Source organism: Curcuma longa, chromosome 3 (genome assembly GCF_044706935.1).
Source record: "Curcuma longa cultivar G26 ecotype Majalengka, Jawa Barat chromosome 3, ITB_CL_G26_1.1, whole genome shotgun sequence".
Lineage (NCBI taxonomy): Eukaryota > Viridiplantae > Streptophyta > Magnoliopsida > Zingiberales > Zingiberaceae > Curcuma > Curcuma longa.
In genome coordinates, this window is record NC_133863.1 from 19213882 (window position 1) to 19237739 (window position 23858).

The 23858-nt window shown below is 36.3% G+C and overlaps 1 protein-coding gene across 2 annotated transcripts in view; it reads right to left on the reverse strand.

Annotated features, from left to right (window-relative positions):
• Window positions 1–23287, reverse strand: part of LOC141825210 (transcription factor bHLH121) — a 30529-nt gene extending 7242 nt beyond the window's left edge. For both annotated transcript variants that reach the window (XM_074712595.1, XM_074712594.1), the window contains exon 1: window positions 23151–23287. Coding sequence is in view for 1 of the 2 variants with exons in the window: in XM_074712594.1 (XP_074568695.1) it covers window positions 23151–23170 (20 nt within the window). In the remaining variant the exon portion in view is untranslated. The remainder of the gene's footprint in view (window positions 1–23150) is intronic.
• Window positions 23288–23858: the final 571 nt, after the last annotated feature.

Here is a 23858-nt window from a genome sequence, read left to right on the forward strand (position 1 = left end):
TAAGTAAATATAACTAAATAAATATTAGGAGTATAATAAAAATATTTCTTCCATTTTATGTTCATTGCTAACACATAGGGAGATAAAAATTCATTCATGATATATTCATTAAAGATTAAAGCTATATTATAAAAATTCATTGCAACTAAATGAAAAGTAGGATGATAAATACCTATAATTGCTCAATTACATCATTAAATACTTTTAAGATTTTACAAATACTATTATATATATTCTATTGGTGAGCAAATAAATATATGTTGGTATTATTAACATTTGTGCAAAAAATAAACACAATCTATATTGAAATGAATCTTATAATAAATTATATATTGAATTCCAACGTGTTGGTACATCATGTGAAAATTTTTTAGCTCTCATTTCATTAATTTAGCAAATTTTACCCCATTATTTTATTATACTAGGATGTGACCATAAATAAGAAATAACAATTTTAATTGATCTAATTTGATTTTTAAAATTTTTAATTCATCTTGGATGCATTCATTTAAAATATAACATACATATCGAATATGGAAATATAAATCACCAATAGCAAATTGACATATAATTTTAAGTTCTTCAATACTTATACTATTTGGATTAGCATTATCAAATGATATTGAAAATATTTAAGCATGCCAATTGAGATATGTTGTGAGCGGTTGTGCTTCATCAAGACTCAATATGCTAATAAACGTTTTTGGATTCACTAAGTGTTGTCAATCCAAAGGCAAGTTACATCCATATAGAAATTCATTTGTCAATAGTCACTCCAAATATCATAACATAAAGATACCTTACTAAATTTTTTCATTAAATCTTTTTATCCTTTCTTACTAATTTTTTAATTGTACAAGTGTGGTTCGTGAACACGTTTAGTAATTGGATTAAGTGATTCTTAATAAAAATCCTCAAATGTGTATTTAAACCCAAAACTAAAAGAAAATTATTTGACTAAAATAAATTTAGTTAATAATTTTCTTAATTTAATATAAGAATATTTAAATACATTAGAATCGGTACCTCCACTAGTTAATGAAAATATGAATAATTGTTCCTGAGGACAATTGACTCCAAACTCAATCAGATGCTTAGTGTTAACATGTCACTTCAGTGACTCATAACTGTCATGATGGTACAATCGACCTTTAAGGTTTTGATATTTATTTGATTAATATGTTTAATGGGAAGTCTGGTCAAGTTTGGCTACGTAAGTTCATCAAAGGTGACCAAGTTAGTATAAAGTCCAAACAAATTAAGGATGATTAAATGTTTGGCAATTAAGTGGCAAGTCAAGGTAGACCTAGGCAAGTGAGAAAAAGTGATAAGTCCTGATAGGTCAAGCGTAACCCAGACAAGAAAGAAGCCAAAGCAAATAAAGGGTGACCAGATACTTAGCAAAGGAAAAATCATAGGGAGTGAATCTAAGTAGAAGAGAGTCTTGGAGAAGTGAATTTCAAGCAAGTGAGAAAACCTAGTAAGTCAGGTAGACTAGATATTAGGCTTATTATAAATTGTATGTTGCGTGTAACTTTGTCTTATAGGAAGTTGGAGTTGGACGAAGACTTAAAGAAACTGAAAACATGTCCGGAGGACCAGACCATGTCCGAGCAACCGAAACATGTCTAAGTGACTGAAACATATTCGAGCCACAGAAATAGGTCCGGGCGATTGGAGTTCCCAAGCGTGATCGGATCTGAGCGAGGCGATCAACGAATCAAGTTTGACCAAACTTTATGCGACCGAAATTCACCAAGTTATCAGATCAAGAGCTGAGTTAGTAAAGGTCTAGGTGCCCAAAAGGCTTTCAAGCAACCGGAAAAATATCACATCAGTAGGTTGAGGAAATTCTATAAATAGATGGCAGAGGTTCGAGGTTCAGATCATCAATCCAATCTACTCTCATTCTGTATTCGAAAGCTCTCAAGTCTTCGCCATCTATGTCATCCAAGAAGCGGCAAGAAGGGCCATAAGGGATCTACTTTTCATTAACAATTACTTGTGCTTTAATTTTCTTTATTATTTTTATTATTGTGTTTCTATGCTTAATAATTTTGTAAAAGGTTTCTCCACCACTAAAAGTGTTCAGAAAGGAGAAAGCGATAGTAGATAGTCAACCTGTGCATAGCCTTGGATGTAGCAACCCTGGGAGTTATGAACCAAATAATTATTGATGTACATTTGTTCTTGTTTTATTTTTATTATTTCCATTGTGTTAACTTGTAGAAAAAGAACGAGACGAAAAACAAATGCTATTCACCCCTCTCCTCCTCTAGCGTGCATATGATCCTACAAATTGGTATCAGAATAGATGGTTCTTTAATTGGACTAATCGCCAAAAAGCTACAAGGCTAGAGGTTTGAATTTTAGTTTTTACTATTTTAGTCTTTATATTCTTATCCACCACTCTTCTTATTACTGCTCTCCTTCGATCAAATTCTAGTAGAACTCCCATGCTCTCTCCTTATCTCTATGATTATCAACCTCCTCAACATCTAGTAACCTCGTAATGAGCACCTGAATCACACCAAACTTGATAAAAATTGCTTGATGAACAATGTAAGTGATGTGCATAGGATATATAACTGTTTCTTATACTTTATTCGCACATCTTTCTATTTTTCATGCTATATTTTGCATACATTACATTCTTTATCTGTGCATTTGGCATTGTATTCTCTATTTCCTAGTTCGGAGGACTGATCATGTATTTGTGTGTTTCAAGACAGAAAAACTGAGCAAAACAGGCGAAATGGAGCACTAATTGAAGACATGGCAAGATAGGGCCGTGCCTCATAGGCACGGCCGTGTCTATCACCTCCTGAGACCGTGCCTCATGGGCACGGACGTGCCTTCAAACAGAAGATCAAGCCCAGGCCGTGCCCCAAAGGCACACCTGTGCCTTCCTCCTGCAGCAGCCAGACATGGCCGTGTTGCCCAGACACGGCCGTGTCTCCTCAACAGAGCCACGCCAAGGCATGGCCGTGTCCCTCAGACACGGCCGTGTCTCCCACCAGAGGAGCACCTGCCCGTGGTCGTGCCTCATAGGCACGGGCGTGTCTCCCACCAGAGAACAGTCTGCTTCTGGCCGTGTCTCACAGGCACGGCCGTACCTCCCAACAGAACGACGACTCTTCCTGGTCGTGCCTCCACCACAGCAGAGCGGCCACGGCATGACCGTGCCTCCTTGACACGGCCGTGTGACGGAGGCGTGCCTAGCTGCTGATAGGGTAATTTCGTGGGGACCTATAAATAGACCCCTTTTAGAGCCCTGAAGAAAGGGGGAGACCTTGGAGAGCCACCGGAGCGTGCTAGAGCCACCGACGCCTCATTCCGGAGTCAGATTCGACGATCCATTCATCCATCCGGACACTCCACCACGTCTACGCCTCACCTTCGTAAAGATTGCAGTCCAGAGAAGAAGAAGCTCATTGATAAGTCATATTTAGTTCTTCTTAGATTCTTGGAATAGGATGTATTATTTACTTTCTTCTCTGTATTGTAACCTCCCCGATATGGAGTAGTCCTCTAGATTCTAGGATGTAGGAGGAATCGGGATTATTGAATGATTGTATCTTTGGATTTGTCAATCTACCATGTTCTATGATATGCTTGGCAGTTGCTTTGTGGATTTGTGCCTTATACTTGCTTGATGATATGTTTGTGAATGGTATGAATCTATAAGGATAGAGATTATTTGTTGTTTGAGGAATTCTTAGGAGCGTACACCCAGGACGCCTGTGACAGGAGAAAAGTCTTAATCAGACCTTCCGAGGAATTGCTTAGGCTATGAAGAATCTTTATGAGGGATAACTAACGGTTACTCATTGTTGGGGAAAGGTCTTTAAAAGGATACCCTGTGACAAGGTGTAGGACTCTAGTAGTACGCTGGGGCGCTTGAGTGACAGCGGGAAAGCCTTAAACCAGGCTATCTAGAATCATCTCAAACCGACATTAGTAACATTAAAACACCATTGATTTATTCCGAGGAAACCTGACGAGGTCTAATTGGATAATTTGGTTAGAATCCCTACAATTGTGCAATTATTGAGATGGTCAGGATCCAAGTGTCAATCAATCAATATCCCGAGAAATCCGAAGTCCTAGGATCGCCTTTCTACATTCTGTCACAGTCGAATTCTATCTTCGAATTAAGGCTTAGGAGCTCTAGAACACTTTTTCTCCCCCACACCAAACCATTTCCTATGAACTCTCCACTCTCATTGTGTTAGGTTATTAATGTTAGATCTTTTTATTAGCGACATTCCGTATACTTGCAGAACACGGTTTTTCGTTACCGGGGATGTGGATTCTTGATCTAGTTTGGTGGTGGGTTTATTCTCCGATACTTGTAGCACGAAGAGAACACAAGGGGTCAGCTTTGATGTCCAGAGGTTGATGCTTTTCAGATTTTCTCTCCGAAATAGGGCAAAAGACTGGTATCACTCTCTACCTCCAAATTGTATTCATTCTTGGGAGCAGTGCGAAAAGCTTTTCATGAACAAATTTTATCCCCCAAGTAAAACAGCCTATGTGAGAAATATGCTCAAGCTTCACACAAATGGATGGAGAAACCTTATATGAAGCTTAGGGATCGGATGTTGAGGAAGTGCCCACATCACGGTTGGGAAAGATGACTTATCATTCATACCTTCTACAATGGGATCAACTACCAGACGAAAGTGTATTTGGATTCTGCTGCTGGAGGAGCTCTCATGAATAAGAGTTTGAAAGAAGCCGAAGAATTAATTGAGAATGTGGCGCTGAATCATCATCAATGGGTTAATGAAAGAGGTAGTATGTAGAGAACTCTTCTTCTCCCTTCTAGGGCCGGCGCCCCTCTTGTTCTTCTTTCCCCTTGCAAAGCTTTGGTTCTTCTCCTCTCCATCTTTACTAGGGCCGGCACACAAGTTCCCCATCTCTTATTAGGGTCGGCGGCCAAGAGAAGAAGAAGAAGAAGGGAAAGAAGAAAACAGAAGAGGAAAAAGAGAAGGCTTTCCTTGCTTGCCATTGGATTATAGAGGAGTTTTGGTGAAATCATCTCGAAGGATCGTTGTTCACACAACGTTCAAATTTGCAAGAGGAGAGGATATATAGCAGAAGATCAAGGGGTCATCCACTCCTTCGAGACATCCCAAAGAAAAGGTACAAATTTATTGTTTCCGCTTTAAATAAATTGTTCCTTTTATCTTGGATCCTGTAAACCAAACACAAGAGCCCAATGATCTAAATGCGTCGATCAAACTTCGTTTGATCGACTATGAGGGCAACTTAAATCCGTTTTTGGAAAAAATTTTATTCTGCAAGAATTCATCGGAACGGATTTCCTAGTGTTTCCCATCAGTGAGAAGAAAATTGACTTTAACCTCTCCTTGGACTCAAATGCATACTTGCCGGAAAAGCCACATTGTTGCCGGTTGGAAGACATTCAACCGAAGAAGAGGAAGTTTGAGTACCACCCTACAACCATGCCGGAAAAGACGCCCACTCTGGCCGAGCAAATAAGGAAGTTGTGTCTAAAAACAGCAAAATACAAAGTTCCTCCTAGGGGAGGTTGCGAGAGGGCAACCAATGATCCCTGTACATTATGGAATAAAGGGGTCGGGCTAAAAGACATTAAACAAGCGCTTCTTGGGAGGCAACCCAAGGGTTTTTACTTTTCATTTCTTTTATGTTCATACACATATACTCTTGTTGTTTTGTTTCGTGAGTTACTAATAAGTTTTTCTATTTTTGCAGGAAAATTTCAGTTCGGGAAGTAATAAATACTGGACCGTACCTCAAAGGCACGGTCGTGCCTCATATTAGGCACAAGCATCTTTTAGTCGTGTCCCATGGACACGACCGTGTCTCAATAAAAAGGCGGACTGGACATGGCCGTGTCTCCTAGGCACGGCCGTGTCTTTTAACAGAGCCACGACCCTGTTAGACCGTGCCTGGCAATAATGATAAACCCTAAATTGCTGCAATGTCACGATAGGGCTTCAAATTAGAATTTATAAATTTATCGAAAACCCACGATAAATACAAACAAATGCAGTATAGGGGCCTCGAGTCGTATTTTTCCAAGGACTAGTAGAAAATTGAATGAATTGAGCTTATCGTGTCGTATCTTTTGGGGTTTTCTAATAATAATGGGGGTTTTGGGGTTTTGAATGAAATGAAATTGAAAATGGCAAGCAAATGAATGAAATGCGATAGTTTAACGAAATGCAATTTAAATCAAATTACCTCCTAATCCGAAATGCAAAAATAAACTAAAACTATAAGAAACCTAACTATCTAAACCTAAGTGCAATCTAATTGGATTTCAATGCTATTGATGCAAGAAAAATTAAACAATTCAATTCAATTTAGTGGAACTTGATGGCTAAATCCTAAAATGCATTGAGAGTTCTTAACTTAGCTAAACTAAAGATTTAGGTTGGCACGGAACAGTGAATGGAAATGGCACGATCAGATCAGCTGTAATAGAGTTTCTAAAGGGCTTAAACTCAGCTAAATAAACATCTAATACAAATCAAAATCCAAACAAAAGCTAATCCTTAACTAGTTAAACTGAATTGACAAGGTTTAATCAAAACACAAATTCAGAAATGAATTGACAGAAGCAAGGAAATGCTGAAATCAGAAAATGCGAAATTCAGAAAATGCAGTAACATCCATCCCTTCCTCTTCTTCGTGTTCCTCGGTTTGGTGTCAAACAAGCCGCCGTTAACCACTTAATGTCTCCGAAATCCCCTTAAGAAGCTGGAATACAATCCAACGAACTCTTGCCCTGCGTCCACAGCTCCGAAAATCCGGAGAAAAACCCTTTCCCAGGAACAGAGTCGGGCGCCGGTGAAGTTTGAAGCTGCAAACTGGAATAGTTCTCCTCTCCTCGTACCGGTGAAGTTTCCAACCCCTCAAGCTTGCTCCAAAACCTTCGGAGAACCCCTCCTCCGATTCTGGTTGCTGAAGACGCCGTAACTCGCCGGAATTTCAGAGATCAGGGGAGTGCCGCGCCGATGAAACCCTCTCCGGCGTCGAGCTTCCAGCCGCCGATTGCTGCCCAATGAACTGGTTCCGGCCTCCTCAAGGATCAGAGAACACGATGGAATTGGAAGATTTGGATGGGAACACGCCGTTTGGTACGTCGCCGAGCAGGGCAGGCGCGCGGCGGGAAACGAAGCACAGGAGCGGCGCACTGTTAATCGATTAAACTTTGTTTATATAGCAAATCCCTGATTAATCATGAAATCCTGGCCGTCCGTTTTGAATTTGATGATCTGGACTTGATCTAGGGGCTTTAGGGTTTGCGAAAAATTCTGAGAATTTTGATCGGGCTCGATCTAGATCATGTCCTCCATGTTGGCTTGATCAATTTGGCAAATTTGACTCGATTTGATCGTGATTGAGCTCGAACTTGATCCGATTTGAGCCCTAAAATCAATTAAAACTCAATTAATGCAAAAATTTACCATTAAATCATAAAAATTATAATCAAACCTCAATTATGCAATATAGACACAAATATGATCAAATTAATTCATTTAATAATTTATTTTCATGTAAAAATCCAAAATTGAATTGATTAAAAATACAATAAAACCCTAACTCATCAAATTCCCCCACACTTACCCTTGAGCGTCCCGCTCAAGCCAAAATAATAAAACTAAGAAAAACTCCTACTATCGTACCCCCCTAGATCATCCTCAATCATAATTAGAAAACTATTGAAAGAAAGTTATCTAGGATTATTAAGTATCAAAAATCTAAGCCATGAATTAGACCTTTGTTCTTGGCTAACCACCTAGCAAATTTCATCCTTCATGATTGATTGAGATAAATGTATCACACTCATGCTCACAAGGTTATTAAATAGTTTTTAGTGGCTCTCATCCTAAATGCTAAGTCATGATCAATGTAAAGTGGAGCTCACTCAAACACTCATGTTTCATGCTTTCCATAGGCTTGCTTGCTATCTACTCTCCACTAGCATTCATGATTTGGAATCCACACCTATTAAGGATTATTGAAGACAATAAGCAAATCATGAACTGAAACAATGAGATAAGAATTTAGAAAGAAAATTTCAAAGAAAAGTGCTTGAAAGGAAATGATTGATAGTGGTAGATATGGATACAACTAAATGCTAATCAATGACTTCTTGCCCTCTTTTCTCATTTCATTTCTTTGGTAACACATTTGTTTCTGTTTGCTCTTCAAATCTATGAAAAAATTCTGATCTAAACCCTTGCCATTCCTCTTCTTGATACATAACTCCCCTTTCTTTCTTCTTTTTTCTCAAAATCCACCAAATATGCCATCTTTTGTTTCTCTTCGAAAACAAAACCAATTCCTTCACATTTAAGTTTCACAAGAGCTAAGAAATAGTAATCAATCATTAGCAAGCAAAATTCAATCCACATGAAACCATAATTGCAAAGTATCAATGGCAACTTAAAATCCAAAAACCATTCAAAACCAAATTGATACTTTCTTTGTTCTCTCAATTTCTTCACTGTTTTTCATCCATTCTTTTTCCATCATGAAGATTGATTGATAACGCTAACATCCATGCAAAATTTTCATGAAATCCAGATTCGGATTAGTAGCAGCAAAATTAGAAAACATGGCTGGAAAACAAGCTGAAAAACTGATTTTTCTCAAAATGAAATTCTTGCTTTTCTCTCTTGTTTCTTGCTCTTTTGCCTCCATTCTTTTTGCATCATGAAGCTTGATTGATAAGGCTAATAACCATGCAAAGTTCCATGAAATCCAGATTCGGATCAGTAGCAGAAAAATTTCAAAAGTGGCTGAAAAAACCAAACTGCAAATCTGATTTTCTCTTTTTTTTTTTTTTTTGATTCTGATATTTTTCTTTTGCATTTTGGACAACTTGACATCTTCTGAAATTGTAGGTTTTGCTGTGGTTGATCTACGGATCATAATCTTGAAACTTTTGAAACATTCAACAGGCAATTTTTTTTCAATCTGATCTCACTTGTATTGTTTCACAAGTTCTTGCATTCCAATCCTACTTCACCAAATGAGTTTCAACAGATTTATTAAAAACAATCCAAGCAAGATTTGTTCCATTCTTAACAACTTCCTTAAATGTTTCATCGCTTTTAGCCCTGTTTCCTTCTCAATTGCACTCAAATGACATTTCTTTCAATACTTAATAGATTTGTATCGAATTGGCTTCAGTAACATTGCATCATACATGTCCACAAGGCCCTAAAAAAATTCAGAAACCAATGTGCCTTAATAAGCAATAAACAGTTTTTTTTTCTGATTTTTTTCTTGTTTTCATCAGCAGTTTTGTTCTCTTTTCCTTTTTCAACCATTTCTGAAAACAAAGCAACCTTGATGAACTGAACACTTCCTCAGATGCCTCAGATTCAGATTTCCAGAAATCAGTAGCTTCCAGATTTGTATTTTCCAGCATTCATCATTTTCCTTTTTTTTTCCCAGCTTTTATGAATTATGTACAACTTGAACTTGGCTCTTCATGATCTGATTATATTCCCAATGCATTTAAATCTGAAGTATATCCATAGTTAATCTCTGATGCATTTAAATCTGAAGTATATCCAGAGTTTCTCTCTACTTCAATCCTACTTCTTCAAATGAATTACATTTGATTTCCTGAAAACAATCCAGGCAGATTTGAATTACACTTCACAGCTTATTCCAATTTCCAAGCAGATTTGTTCAATCTGCTTCAACCCAATTTCCAGCATGAGTTTTCATCTTTGATTCCTTTACATCTGTACACAAATGGAATTCCTTTCAACACTTAACAGATTCGTAGTTACATGGCTTCAGTAGGTTCTATCAAAACAAATCCACAAAGCTTCAAAAATGCAGATTGGATTTAACCAATTCCAGATTTTGTTTCTGCTGTTTCATTGCTTTCCAGAATTTTCAGCTCTTTAGATTTCAGTTCCTGATTGAAATATCTGATTGCTCAACTCCAAGAAGTCAGCTACTACAACATTAAAAATTGATTCCAGTTCAACTGAAAAAAATGGGACTGATCTGATGCATTTTGCCCTGCTGTATCCAGATCTGATTTGTGAGGGGATTTGAGCTTGACTTGTTATGATTCTAGCTTTGAATAAAACATCATTTGAAAATTTCGTGCGCTTTCCAAACTCAACACATTTCAGAAATATAAATCAGTCAATTTCACTTGAGACTAATCCATATGAGGCTTCCAAAATCAAAATTGGCACAACCCCTCCTCTTTTGGCACACTTCTCTTCTTTTCTAAAAAAAAATTTTTTTTTTTCTTCAAAATTTCAAACCTCCTCCCCCACACTTAAATCATTGACCGTCTCGGGCAAGAAACATTAATAGCATTCAAAAATATCCACATCCAAGATAAAAGAAAAAATGAACCTAAATTAGGATGAAAAAGAATAAAGAAAAATGGTATGAAGTATAGGTATAGAATGTTTTAAAGGGAAATGTGTGGTTGATGAAACAAATTTTTAACCTTCATAAATGTGGACCCATCATAGAAAATATAGCCTTGAAAGAACACAAGCAAGTTCTAGATTACAATCACATAAGTGCTTCACACAATTAAGGCTTAAACCTCACTAGGTAGAAAAGTACATCATCTCAATTTCATCAATTTGGATTCCATCACTAAGGGTTACTCAAGTGTTCAAAAATTTTCATCCATGAACTCAAATTCCTCAACTTGATAATCAAAGTTAACTAGCTTTTAAGAGCCTCTAGCATGATGTAAAGAACTACTAAGGGGGTACATTTATTTCCTAACCCAAGCATGCATGAGATGATGTTCACAATGAAATTTTCAAACTAAAATGCTCATGAAAATGAACTTTTATTACTGATATGAAACTGAAAAGAAAAAAAATAAAAATAAAAGATGGTATTAACAATGACAAAAAAATGTAAGATGGAAACAAACTCCCCTTTAAGTTGGGTATATATCCATAATGTCCAATCCATCCACCTCTAGTTCCTTGACTCTTCAAACAATTTTCTGAGCCAGTGGTCATTAGCTTTCCATGTATGTCCTTTCGCTTTGCCCCTAATCTCAACCACACCATAGGGAAAAACATTAATAATACAAAAGGGACCTTTCCATTGAGACCTCAACTTACCTTTGAATAATTTGTGCCTCGATTTGTACAAAAAAATCTTATTACCAATTTCCAACATTTTCTTCAAAATGTGTTTGTCTTGAAAGATTTTTGATCTTTTCCTTGTAAAATCTTGAGTTTTCATAAGCTTCCAACCATATATCTTTAAATTCTTGAATTTGCAATTCCCTTCTTCTCTTCACCTTTAATTTCAACAAAATCATCAAAGGTCGTCACGTGTCCATATCCATCTATCTTCAATTGTTTTGGCAAAAAATTCATTTCAAGTTGTGACTGCTCAGTAAATATGGGTGATTCTTGGGGCTTAGTGCAATCCCCTACACTCGCATATCTATCCTCTGAATCCTCAAGCAAGAGTGGTGATCCCTGGGGCTCAGTGCAATCCCCTACACCCATTTGATCAGGCTCCATATCAGCTTCCTCCAGGTTCTCAGCAATGAAGACTGACACTGGCTCTGAAGGATTTGATTCTCTTTGTGGTTTATGGTTCATGTCTTGATCATAAACTGAGATAGGTATCTGAAGTCTTGGGTCTGGAATAGTTTTACCTCGTCGAAAAATAATAATGCTCTCATCCTCTAATGGATTCAGAAATGACTGAGATGGTGGCGATGGTGGTTGATTAGACCCTTGGGATTGAAGCTGATTGATAATAGTGCCCATGTGACTCATCTGTCTTTCAAAATTTTGAACATCAGTGTCTTCTTGTTGTTGTAAGCTTTGTTGCAATCTCTCCTCAAACTTTTGTAGTTGTTGAATGAGCCCATTAGAACTTCCATAATTTCCTTGATGTGCATTGGACCTTTGTTGATTTTGAAATTGAGTGGGCTGCTGAAACTGAGTATAAATCTGTCCACTTTGAGAAAAGAATGGTTGGCTTTGATTTTGGGCTTGAAATGATGGATTTTGGTGCTGAAAATTCCCTTGAAAATTCCATGAATGTTGCTGAAAATTATCGCCATGAAAATCTTGATTTAGGGGTTATTGAAAATTGCTTGAAAATTGTTGAAATTGCTGTGGGTGCTGATAAGGTTGCTGAAATTGATTTGACTGTTGTTGAAACTGCCCACACTGAAAATTCTGATTTTGAGCTTGAAAGGGTTGCTGAAAATCTTGATATTGGCCCTGCAAATAAAAATTTTGCTGTTCAGATTGTTGATAAAATGATTGTTGATAAAAAGAATTTTCATACATCTTAGAAACCAACAATTATCCAAGTAACAATAAAGGAAATTATTCATAAGCTCAAATCAAACAATTTCTACTAGTTATTTCCCCGGCAACGGCGCCAAAATTTGATAACCCTAAATTAGATGTCACGAGTAGGGTTGTAAATTAGAATTTATAAAAATTGGCACGGGAAGGAAGTTTGGCACGGAACAGTGGTGGCTTGGCACGAACAGACTTGAGTTTATCAGAAACCGAAATCCTATTACAAGAGGAGGTAAAACCAAACTAATCAAACTCTAAAACGATTCCAAATCCAAACATAGCTAAGAATTAACCTAATACTGAATTCACAAAGCTGCAAAGGCATTGAATTACAAGGATATTAAGAAAAATTTAGTTGCAGAACAGTAAACAGAAAAATCGAAATCAGAAATCAACAAAACGCATCCTCCTTCCCTTCTCCGATTGTTCTCCTCAGCTGGGTGTCAATCCAGCCTTACTGAGCAATTTGGAGTCTTCCACGCAGTCTCTTGTGTGTTGTACTTGCTGCCCGACGTCTGAGAAGCCCGGAAAAACCCTCTCCGAACGAACAGAACGCTGTGCAGTGCTTTTGAAATGGCTAACTGGAATCCTTGCTTCCTCTCTTCTCCGATGATGCTTCTGTTGATACAAGGGAACTCCACGATCCTAGGAGAATCCCTCCATGAAGCGCGAGCTCGGATTGTGCAGCAGAACGCCGAAAAATGCGAAAACAGGGGTGAACGGCGGCAGCGAAACCCTCACCGTCGCGCGCCATCCGGTAGCCGGATTATACCCAATCGGCCGGCGTTGGACTCTTCACCGATCAAGGAATGCAATGGACGAAGTTTGGGAGGATGGGGCTGGCCTGGGAGTTACGGTGGTGAACAGAGCATTGGCGTCGGCGCGGTTTCGGGACGAAGGTGAACAGTGCGCAGCCGCTGTTCACCGATTAAAACCTTAGCTTATATACCGGCTGATTAATCAATTGATCTGGACTGTCCATTTTGAATCCAACGGCTGAAGCTTGATCTAGGCTTTAGGGCAGCTTAGGGTTTGTGAAAAATTCAATGATTTCGATCGGGCTCGATCTAGATCATGTCCTCCAGGTTGGCTTGATTAATTTGGCAATTTTGACTCGATTTGATCGTGGTTGAGCTCGAGTTGGATCCGATTTGAGCCCTAAAATCAATTAAAACCAAATTAATACAAAAATTCACCATTAAATCATAAAAATTATATCAAGCCTCAAATCATGCAATATAGGACAAATACGAATGAATTGATTCATTTTATAATTATTTGCGTAAGAAAAACTGTATCATACAATTTATATATTTAACCACTTCTAATTATAGGTTCCTATCGATAAAAAATGCAACAACTAAAAGAACATTAACATTATTGTAGTGTGAAAAAAATAGAAAAAGAAATATATTATGGTTGAAAAAAAAATTGATTTCAAAAGTGCACCTAAGGAGATAAACAATTGAAGAAAGTGGAAAATTCTACAACCTTAGAATCACCAACTCCTTTGTCATGTTGTCATCTTCCACTCACACCTCTACTCATCCTTGTATTATCCCAGATCTACTTTGCATTGTTACTAAAGAACCTAATGAATCATTAAGATCTCGAACCACCACCCTTTCTTCCTGCACTAAATTTTAATAGGAAATGCCCTTCACGCATTATATTTGCACCTTCTTTGCATAATTCGTGCAATGTTGTTGATCGCCTTCTTTTCTGCATTATTAGACTCCTCCGCCACCTTGTGAGGACCATCATCGATCTGTGGATGTCACTACTACTCAACACTTGATTCTTAATCAATTTCCACAAACACACCTACTAAAGTGCAACTCCCTTTGGATATGTTACACAACATTTTTGGGAAGCCACCCTCAAACCCTGTTGCTTACTCCACCATTAGAGTTTGCATCTACAATGCCAACCATGGTAACAACTCTGTTAACTACCTCAATGAGGACACTCTCACCTTCTCTACTTCTCTCCCCAACTCTATCTACAATTGTAGCAAGAACCACTAGGACATTCCCAACAATACTATAGCATATCACCTCCTTAACAACACTCCCCTTGCATTACCAACACCAGTTCATCATGCGAGGCATGGTGGATAGGGAGGTCAAACAAGTCAACCCATAACGAGGCGGACCGACCCATCAAAAATCCATCATATGGTCAGGCGAGGTGGCCCGCCATCTTGGCAAGTTAGGAAATCTCCAATCTAACACAACCCAACTCAAGACGAGTTGCAAATTAGGTGAGTCAACCCACAAGCCCACAAAAAAAATAAAAATATACAAACGTTTGGGTTGCAGATTAGGCGGATTAAGCCCACGAGCCCGCCAAAAAATAAAAATATATATAGAAAATGTTTAAAATTTTTAAGTTTGGGTTACCGATTAGGCGGGTTAAGCGTACAAACTCATTAAGTTTTCCACTTTACTTTTAAATTTTAGATGAAAATTTTTTTTTATCCAGCGGGCCAACCCGCCTGCACTCACCTTAAAATAGATTGATAAAATTTTAATCCAACCCACTTTAAATTGTTTGGCAGGGCAGGTCAACCTAACAAGACTAATCCAAATTGACGACTCTACAGTGAACCATGAACAAAACAAATCTCAAATTTTTATTATAACCTAATTTTTGGCATTTTTAGCCAAAAACTTTATAATTTTATATTTTAACTCATTATTAAAGAAGAATAAAAATTATTGTTATTGTAGCAACAAAAAAAAACAAGGGAAAAATAAATTGAAGGAAAAAAGACACAAAAATAGAGGAAAAAAGAAGGGAAAAGAGGTGTTAGTGCAATTATAGGCCAAGTCGGATCTTCTACTTTTGATATGTTTGGTAAAGATTTAAAGTTAAATTTGTTGGTGCAGGGAGCATTAGATAATCGAACCTGAGTTTTGATAATAACAAAGGGTTCAAGTTAAATTTGAGAAGTGGACTAATGAGCTGAATTGAGTGTGTACGTAGCACAGGAAAATCCTAGTTGCAACTAGCCAAAGGAAGTCCTGATCTAAAGGATTGGGCAAGGAAGACCTGGTTTGGAGGACTACGCAAGGAAGTCCTGCTCTGGAGCATTGGGCAAGGAAGATCTAGTTTGAAGGACTAGTCAAGGAAGTCCTGGTCAGGAGGCCTAAGCAGGAAGTTTTGGCAGATCAAAGCATCAGACGGGAAAGTCTAGATGGGTTTGGAAGACTGGATATCTAGCAGTGGAAGTCCTGGGCCAAGGATCAAGGCTGAGCAATAGTCCAACAAGTCTAGAAGACCGGGTTGGCAAAAGGTAAATTCTCCCGAATGGAGTGGGTGAGGATGCGTTCTCAGTAAGGGGAACAACAAACGTCGGTCGGACCTAAGATTTCACTGGAAATCTAAAATTAAGACCAAACATTTACCCTTCTTGTTAATTTTGATTATGGACTAACTTGTAATGTAGGAAATGAAGGGTTGAAACTTTGTGTTCCAGCGCCCTTATTTGAATTCAGGCGACCAGATGGTCCAGGCGCCCGGAAGGGATCCAGGCGATCGGACGTCAGTCGAACGGGCCAGTGAGGCGAATGAGGTGGCAGAGTCCCAGTGATCGGGACACCTCAGCCTGCAGGTGCCCGAAGAGGTTCTAGGCGCCCGAATTTGAATAAGGCGTTGCAGAGTCAAAGTTGATCCGACAACCTCCACATCAACATCTAGGTGCCTGGAAGATATACAGGCGCCCAGAAGATGCCGAGTTAACGTCGGAAGTGGATCGATGGGATGACATGGAGGCACCCGGAAGGACCTCCAAGCGTTCGGATCAGGCTTTATAAGCAGCTGCGAGGGGAAATCCTAGAAACAAATTCATACACTTCAATGACGACCTCTTGCGCGCAAACATCCAATCCTGTACACCATCATAAGGTCGAGGAGTTGCCCCAACAACTACAATCCTAATTCTCCTAGTCGGTAATTTTACTTTATTTCTTTTATACTTAAGAGTTTAGGACGGTATAAGATTACTGATCCTAATACGTTTTGTAAAGCGACAAACTCCTTATAAGAGGAAAGTTTTTATAGTGAATTGTCTATAAGAAACAATCACGGATCGTAAGCCTTGAAGTAGCAGTCTGTGGTTATGAACTAAGTAAAAACAAAAATGTTCTTATTTCTTCTTTCCCTTGCACTTTCTATTTTCGCATACTTTCGTACTCTGATTTACGTATGAATTGATTAAAACGTGAAAAAGTGATAAAGCGTTATTCCAACCCCCCTCTAGTGCTCTAACTCGATCCGACAAAGTTCACATTGTTTTACTTATGCTATGCGTCGAGTGTAAAGGTACATGTTACTTGTAGAAGCAATGGTTAAAATCTAAATGGTTCAACGATGACCGAACATTTGGTAGAAAAGTAGAATCCAATAGGCACTAGCAAATTGGTGAAGTCAAGTATTGGAAAATTGGCGAGGTCTAAGTCACTTGACAAAAAAGGAAAATGCATTTAGCTTTTGACAGATGGGTGAAGTCCAAATGAGTCATGGTTGACCAGACATTTGGTAAACTAAAAGTCTTACTAGTGTTGACACATTTGGAAGTCCAACAGTAGTTGGTAGGCAAAGAAGTTCGAAAGGCAAAGCCACTTAGCAAATGAGAAGCATTGGTAGGTCCACATCAAACAGATACTAGGCAAAAGAGGAACACTAAGAGACGAGGCAAATTAGTTTCTTTATGCTTCATTATATAGTTGAAGTTAATTAGACAAATTAATCTCCTAGAAGATTCTTTTGATATATATATATATATATATATATATATATATATATATATATATATATATATATATATTCATTTTACATGTTTTCGTGGTATCATCTATAAGTTGAGTGTATAATATACATCTATAAGTAGGGTCGTTGTTGAAGAACCTATAAAGATGTTCTACAAAATTATTACCTATCAATATTGCAAAGAATCCAATACAACAGGATACAATGAAGCACGCAGAGATTAAAATTGTCAATTCACATAGGAAAAGACAAAAAAAGGATTAATCAAGTCAATGCATATGTCAACTAGTCTTCAAACAGCAAACATCCTCACTAAGGGTCTACAAAGAAAGAATTTTGAAGATTTAAACTCTAAGCTAGCTTTAATCAACATCTACTACCCAACTTTAAGGGAGTGTAGAATATTCTTACTTCCTTATATAATTACAATTGTTAATTAGCTAATTAATCTTCTAGAAGATCCTTGAGGATATGGGCAGCTATTATCTATTCTCTTGATATGGTATTATCTTATACAATACGTTTTAATTAAGTTGAATAAGAATTTAGTTTCAATTTTAGTATGATAATGAGCAAATACACTTTGAACCATATACAAGAATCAACACTTACACTACGAACTACAACAATTGTCTCCTAAATTATTGTCTTTACTTATTTATCTTTCATTTTTATTTCATGAGTTTAAGTTCTTTACCTCTAAACTCCATATTTTATAAGGCTACACTTCCTTTAATATCTTTTGTAAAAATTTTACAAAATAGTTTCTCCTAGTGGCTTGATTAATTCACCTCACCTTTATGAGTCCATAGGTCATGGAATAGGAACCGAAGTTCCGAACCATATAAATCCTTAAGCATTTTTTTTATCTCTTTATTTTCTTACTGCATTTATTATTTTTGTTGTGCATATCACTCATAATTTGAATATGTTTTTATTGCATTATTCACCCCCTCTAGCATCATACACAATCCCACAAGGAGTTGTTTATAAAAGATAAAAGAAAGAGAAGGAGATAAAAATTTTCAAAAAAAAAAAAAAGAGATCGAGATAAAGTTGTCAAAAGAGGAAGATAGAAAGTTTTAAAAAATTGAAAGGGAGAAAATTGCCAACAAAAGAGAAATATATAATATATATAAATATACATATGATCCATTACTAATTGTACACTTCTGATCTCCATTGTTTGCCTTGTCGTTATTATCAATCGTAGCACCTTCCAATCAGTGGCTCTTCTAAAAAAACAACAAACAACTCTGAATCCAGTAAAGGGAAGATTGTAAAATTACATTATCAAATATTTTCATCCATTAGTTAAGCTCAAACCTCATAGCAACTACAACATCAACGAAAGCTCACATCATCTTAGTATAATTTCTATCTTTCTTTGAAAATAATTTTGTTTATTTAGTTGGTACTTGTATTTAATTAATTTTTCCCATAATTTCTACATACCATCATATATTATTCATAAAAAAATAAAATATGATCATATTATTTCTTATCTAGTTTAGCCATCATCTTGTAGAATGAATATCATCATTAGCACCCTCTTTTCCTTGCATTTTAATTTGTTTATCATGCATCCTGTTTTCATGCATTATTTATTGCATTACTTTATTTGATAATCAATATTGCTTGTTAATTCATAGATCAACGTAATAAGAGAAACTTTCTCAATCACTACTAAATATATGAGAGTATAACTTTTCCAAATAACTTTTTCACCACTTAAAATTCCATAGATATCATGCAAACTCATATACAGGAAAATTTTCACATGGCTAGAGAAGAATTACCTCATTTTCCTGCAAATAATAATCGTTGTACAACTATATCTATTAGAATAAATGCCCCAATCTTTTATGATAGAATGGAACCTAATGTATTTCTTGACTACTTAGATAACATCAAAGTTTATTTTAAAAAAATACTGATCTGCTAAATTCAAGACGAATTCAAAGTTACTAATCTGCTCAAAATTATTGGTGATATCTTTAGAGTATTAGAGATCAAGACAAATAAAAATTCCTACCAAATTTTGATAGACAAGTATATAAACACAAAATTTTCCTTAAACTTAAATGAATTAGCTTTGAACCTTAGTTCAAAGAGTTGTGCTTAAGTAATCTTCTTGATAACTCGACCTTAAGAATATCACATTTTAAAATAGCTTTCTGATGATCCCTAAAAGATGCATCTTTAGAAAAACTTTCTAATAACATTTTAAAAGAATCCTCTATTGATATCTTAGAAGAACCCTTAAATAATATAATTTAAGAAGATCATGCTATTGACTTAATTTCTTTAAGATTTAATTAACTTTATCAAGATATAGTTTATTCATGTTATCTAGAGAAGCCAAAAGAGTAGCACTTGAAAAACTAGCAACTAAGACTATATTTAGTTAAGAAGCATATATAAATCTATTGGCTTATGTAAACCAGGCTTACATAAACTACTTTTATCTTGTTGTCCATATGCCATATGTAGGGCAATCAAGTGGTTCTAAACAACAATCCTTGTTTGTCATTTCCAATGGAAAAAACACATTTAGATACATCATTTGTGTTCATGATGGTCTAACATCTCATGTTATGCTCCGTGGTATTAGTGCAATTAAGCCCTAAGTGGTTGAGTGTAATTAGGTTGTTTTGATATGATTGGCAGAAGTTTGAATTTAGTTTATGTTATCAATTTGAAATGTTTGCCAAGTGTGCAGTTGCAAATAACTCAATAAGTATCAAGAAAAAGGTGATTGTTCAGGGAAAGATAATCCAAAGTAGTTGGGGTCGACCAAAAGACTAGGAAACTCAATAGGTGTTCAGTCAAGTGAAGGAAGTTCAAGAGATGCTTAGCAAATAGAAAGGAGGTCCAAGAGGTGCTTAGCAAATGGATAAATTCAAGAGGCGTTTGGCATATAGGTAAGTCCAAAAGGTGCTTGGAAGATGGATAAGTCCAAGAGGTCTTGGTTGATAGTGAACTTCCAAAGGTAGTAGGTAGTAGGAGGATGCTCGAAAGATTAAGGTGGTAGGAGCATAACACATGTCATTAAGGAAGACTTGGAGGTGACCCCTTTTTATAGATTGATAACGTCACTTATTCTTCATAAAATAATATTTTTTAAAATAAATGCACACCCACACTATCATATCTTCCTAAATCATTAAAATATTTCAACATTCTCCCTCAGGTTGGTGAATAGATGTTTGTCATTTCTAGCTTGGGTACAATATTTTAAAATATTGAATTAAGTTAACCATTAAGTAAATATTTGTGCTAGTTATCCATGTATAGATACCAAAGGGTACAAATTATCCATTCTCTAGTTTCTTCTTGTTGAAGTATCAATCAATTTCAATGTGGTTCGATCAATTATGTTGTACTAGATTATGAAGTAAGGTGTGAAATTCTCTCCCTTCTTTTGATTATGTTGTAGTTGACATTTTATAGGATCGGTGGAAGTCATCGTCACCTTTAATACCAAACACCACTGCTCGCCTTAATCAAAACTTTTGTCACCCCAATCACCACAATCAAGATGCGAGGGATGAGGGAGCGGAGGGATCAAATGCTTGCTCGCAACAATAGCAAGTAAAGGTTGTCTACATCAGTTAACAATGGAAGAGAAGAAGGCTAAGGTTAATAGTCCTTCAATGTCGCAATTCAATGCCTACGACAGGAGAGACAACTAGTGTTTGGAGTGACAACTACGGTGTAGAAAGGCAACTAAGATTTGGAGAAGCGGCTAGGGAATTCCCTAATACCATGTTAGAAATTAAAATTTTATTAACTCTCAAAAATACATTTCAATACATAGGATCCTAACCTCTTTTGTAGATTGATGACATAACTTATTCTTTATAAATAAATAACTCTATGCCACCATATTTCCTAAATTGTTAAATATTTTAATAAAAACAAATGGATTCCTATTGAGTTCGAAAAAAAAGGACGGTTGGAACGGATTCTATCTACTATTCACTAAAATAGATTTGAGTCGATTGAACTAGTGTGGAATCAATTGTGCAGTCTACCAATGGTTGTATAATGGATAGGTTTTTGAATTCCATCTAGAGTCAAGCATTCAAATAGTATTTGTTGTAACATTATATATATATATATATATATATATATATATATATATATATAAAAGCTTTGAAAGTTTATTTGCTTGACAACCCATGCACTATGATTCAACTATGACAATCAATCAAAAGCAAGACAACTTTCAAGGGCTTCAGAACAAGAAAATGATCATCTTTAATGGCCCTTCAGAAACTTTACTAATATTACTTTGTAGTCATAACATATAAGAGAAGTTATATATAAAAGGTTTCCACACTCTCTAAAGGAGAAGATTTAATAGTCGGATTCCTAAAGAATGACCACACCTAACGAGTTGGTAGGTTATGGAGTACTAGGATAGGGGTATCCGAACCACATTAAATGTCTTGAGTTAGTATTATTTGTTCCATTTGTGTTTGTTTATTTTATCTTAACTATGTCCTAACAAATATTAGAGTTTTATTACACTAACAATTGTATAAGCTTTGCATTTGCTAAAGCAATTGAAATATTTGTAATTTTTAAATTCGTGCTTATTCAACTACGTTTGGTTGCCCCATCAATCCTAACAAATGAAACAATCATAACCATAATTTAAAATTTTGACTTATATCAAAGTTTCGATTTATGACTGGAACGATACGATTTCGGTACTAATAGGATGAGGGCTAAGAGATCTTATGAGTGGAACGATATGATTTTGGTACTAATAAATTTCTCAACACCTACAAATTTATTGTTTGACATTAGCCTCTAAGGTCTTAGGTTAATAGATCTGCAAGTTATTGGCGTCAACAGATAGGATGAGGGATAAGAGATACTAATGTCCTCTAGTTACAGAGGCTTGAGAACTAGACAAGGGTTGTTGAGGACGATACAGGGGAGATGCTTCCTAATCAAAGGCACTCAAAGATTATAGGTGTAAATAAGAGTTGCTACTTTAGTCGATGATATCCAATAAGGTTTGAGGTTGACAAATCACTACCGAAGAAGTAGCCTTTGATAAGTGAAGGGTCATCGAAGAAGCAGCCTCTGATGAGCAAAGGATGAAAAAAATACAATACGCGGAGGGTTGATGATGATTCATTGAGTAGAATTAGGCACAAGCTTTTTTAACCTATATTAATTATGAAGAACTACTTATTTGGCTAATAACACGTAATTAATGGCTAATTTTGACTAGTATCATATCGATCTAAATCGAATTGAATTGGATAGCTTCTAGACCCAAACAAATCTCCCATATGGTTCAATCCGTTTTGCGTGTAAATCAAATTGAATTGTGTGATTCAAAATATGACTTTATACAATTCTGCTAACTATGGGTAGAACAGGGACAGAGAGAGATCTAGTGGAAAGAAGAAACATGATTGGAAATATTACCAATTTAGATATTCATCTAACTTTCAACATAGGATTACTACTTCACTATTGAACCAAATCAAATAGATCTAAAGCAGTCTAACTGGACAAATATCAAAAAGTTCCCTTCTATGCTACAGGATGAATCAGGACTACCAGAAAAGTTGAATGAAATTTCAAAAAAATTCAGGGTAGTAAGAATTTTTATCCTTATAAATTTAAAAGACCTAAAAGTACTAAAAGGTTAAAACTGAAGTTTGAATATACCAAAAATAGCGCAAAATGACGGTCAAAAACTTCTTTCTATTTCTACTCTTTAACTCTTTGTTCCATATCCACACTCTTCTTATAATTTATATATAGCAAAAAAAATATATCATATTCTCAAATATTAGCTCCTATTGTCATTAGCTAAATAGTTCGAAGGAACTCGTATATACCCCAAAATGATAACTTTATGCGCAACTTCACTAGATTACAAAGAAAAGTAGCTATTCTCTAGGACAAGTTCAAATTTTAATCCGTCGCACCTACTGATCGTCAGACTTCAGCGACAGTTGCAAGGGGAATAGAACTCAAAACGAAGGTAAAGTAATTGACCGGCACCTGTTGTCGAACGGATCCATCGCTAAACCCTAGAAAAAGTTTAACGCGCAACGCAGAGCTGTGGCAGAAAGAGAAAGAGCATAAAAAGGGGACTCCCGGCGCTTCAATTGCTTGGTGGAGCGACTGAGGGGGGAACAACTCGGATTGCCCAATTCGGTTGAGGAAGAATGCTTTGCGAGTCTTGCCTTTTATTAAAAAGGGGAGGATATTTATTTTTTTACTTTTAAAGTACTTCCATTCAGCTGCTTTTTGTTTGTTTCGTGGAGTCAAATTCTCATCGGTAAGTGAAGAGAGACGGGGAACGATAGGACCAGAGCTTGCTCGGCCCTTTCACAAGTTTATCGGGGGCGGGGTCAATAGCAACTCCGTGTGTGGGGAAAGCAAGCGACGGTAAATTCTGAAAGGGCATATTTTAAATTTGATTTTGTCTAAAAGATGTTCTAAGAATTCTTAAACAACGCATTTGATTCTGATTTTAATTTTTTAACTACTTATTTCATTTATGATTTTTTAATACATGCAAGTTATATTTTAATTAAAATTTTATTTGTTAATTTGGATTCACGAAACCTTTACATCTCTATGCGGCGAAAACAAATATCTTCTCTTTGCTCGATCAAAATAATCCATCTTGCTTGTTGTCTAAAACCACAGAAGTCGAAACCCTACAAACTCTTAGCTTGCAATGAGTTAGAGTTTTCATCAAAG